The sequence below is a fragment of the Mesitornis unicolor genome, unplaced genomic scaffold (genome assembly GCF_000695765.1).
Source record: "Mesitornis unicolor isolate BGI_N332 unplaced genomic scaffold, ASM69576v1 scaffold17917, whole genome shotgun sequence".
Taxonomy (NCBI): domain Eukaryota; kingdom Metazoa; phylum Chordata; class Aves; order Mesitornithiformes; family Mesitornithidae; genus Mesitornis; species Mesitornis unicolor.
In genome coordinates, this window is record NW_010194509.1 from 1,708 (window position 1) to 3,240 (window position 1,533).

The following is a 1,533-nucleotide window of genomic DNA, read 5'->3' on the forward strand; positions in this document are numbered from 1 at the left end:
GGCAACCTGTGCCAGGTGCTTCTCGACAGTCTCTAACAATTTAACTGTTTTATTTTGCAATGGAACAGACACATACGTTTAGTTGAGATTTACCAGATTTGATTTGTATGATATTGATCATAAGTGGCATTTCTGTTCAACAGTCTACCTAAGGTTCTGTGAAATTCTGAACTAGGAAGCACACTTTAAACCTGTGGACTTTATAAACTATATGAGTCTTATAAAAGCTGCTTTGAAGTTTGTACATGAACTTGAAAGCTGAGTTTCACAAAAAAAAAATAGAGTTGTTTAATCACTTTATAAGCACATTGCAGTCATTTTGCCTCGACTATGTCAGTCCCCTAGCCTAGTGCTCAAGAGTTGCTTGTATTTCGGCTATGCAGAACATCTCATTTACCTTGAAGAGTGTGGCTTTCTCAGGGATTATCCCTTTAATTTTCACTTGAGGTTCCAGGGGAAGTGGAATAAGTTCCATATCTGCTAAATTCATTTTTTCATTATCTGCTAACAAAGCCTGAAGCCTCTCATTCTAAAAAGGATAAAAGAATCAAAAACTTGTTTAAAAAACAAACCATAAAACACATACTACGTATATATGAACAGTTCAGAAGCCTTTTAACAAAGGATATATTAATTAACATCCAATTTATTAATTCCTTATTCTTCCAAAGAATCAAGGTTTCACTCTTAAAGTCTAGTGAAATAAAAATTCTGTTTGCACTAATCTGAATAAGGAAGCAGATATTGCAGCTAGTCCAAGTCATTTTTTAAGTGACAGATAAAACAGTCTTACAGAAAACTCTTTCTGAATTGCCTGCACAAGTAGCAGGATGATTCGTTCTCTACTTTGGTATCAAACGCTTGTTCTGTTTCAGAAACTTGATTCAAGTCCTGGGCTCTGATCCTTTAAATCCCTGAACTACAGGACATCCCCTATTACCAATGAACCAAATTGACAACAGCTTCCATAGATCTGATCTCAGGCTTGCTCTACATTCCTATTACCAGAAATACAATACCAGTTAATTTTTGACTACTTTGCACTTGGTGCCCTACACAGATGTTGAATACATAAAAGTCTCCAGTCTTTTCCCCTACCGGATATAACAGGCAAACACAGACACATCAAGAGAGCTCACAACTGTTAGGAATAATTCTAGTGGTTAACTGCTGTTAGCCAGATTTTAATCCAAAGATCAAAACCACACGTTTCTCAGTTTTACAAAAGTATCCTGCGAATTATAAAAGAGCATTTGACAGAATGCTATCCATGTATTGCACAAGCAGGAAATACATTCTTATGAATTGAAAAACCCTCCTCCTCTTCTATTAAAGATGAGTACAGCTTTATGTCTGATACATAGAACATTCAAAACATTTCACAGAAATGATGTAATGCTTAAGTATTTCGTTTTCCTGCACAAATATAAACCATAGATTTAAAGGAAGAAAGTGACAAAATTACACCGAAAAATCCACATAGAAAAATACTGATGTGTGTCAAAGGAAAATAAAATACATGAAGAGAAATCC

At 35.0% G+C, this 1,533-nt stretch overlaps 1 protein-coding gene across 1 annotated transcript in view; it reads right to left on the minus strand.

The window, feature by feature from the left end:
• Positions 1-397: 397 nt before the first annotated feature.
• Positions 398-1,533, minus strand: part of PIK3C3 (phosphatidylinositol 3-kinase, catalytic subunit type 3) — a gene marked incomplete at its 3' end in the record, with an annotated part of 32,016 nt that continues 30,880 nt past the window's right edge. Inside the window, exon 17 of the mRNA XM_010187836.1 lies at positions 398-529. Within this exon, the coding sequence (XP_010186138.1) occupies positions 398-529 (132 nt within the window). The remainder of the gene's footprint in view (positions 530-1,533) is intronic.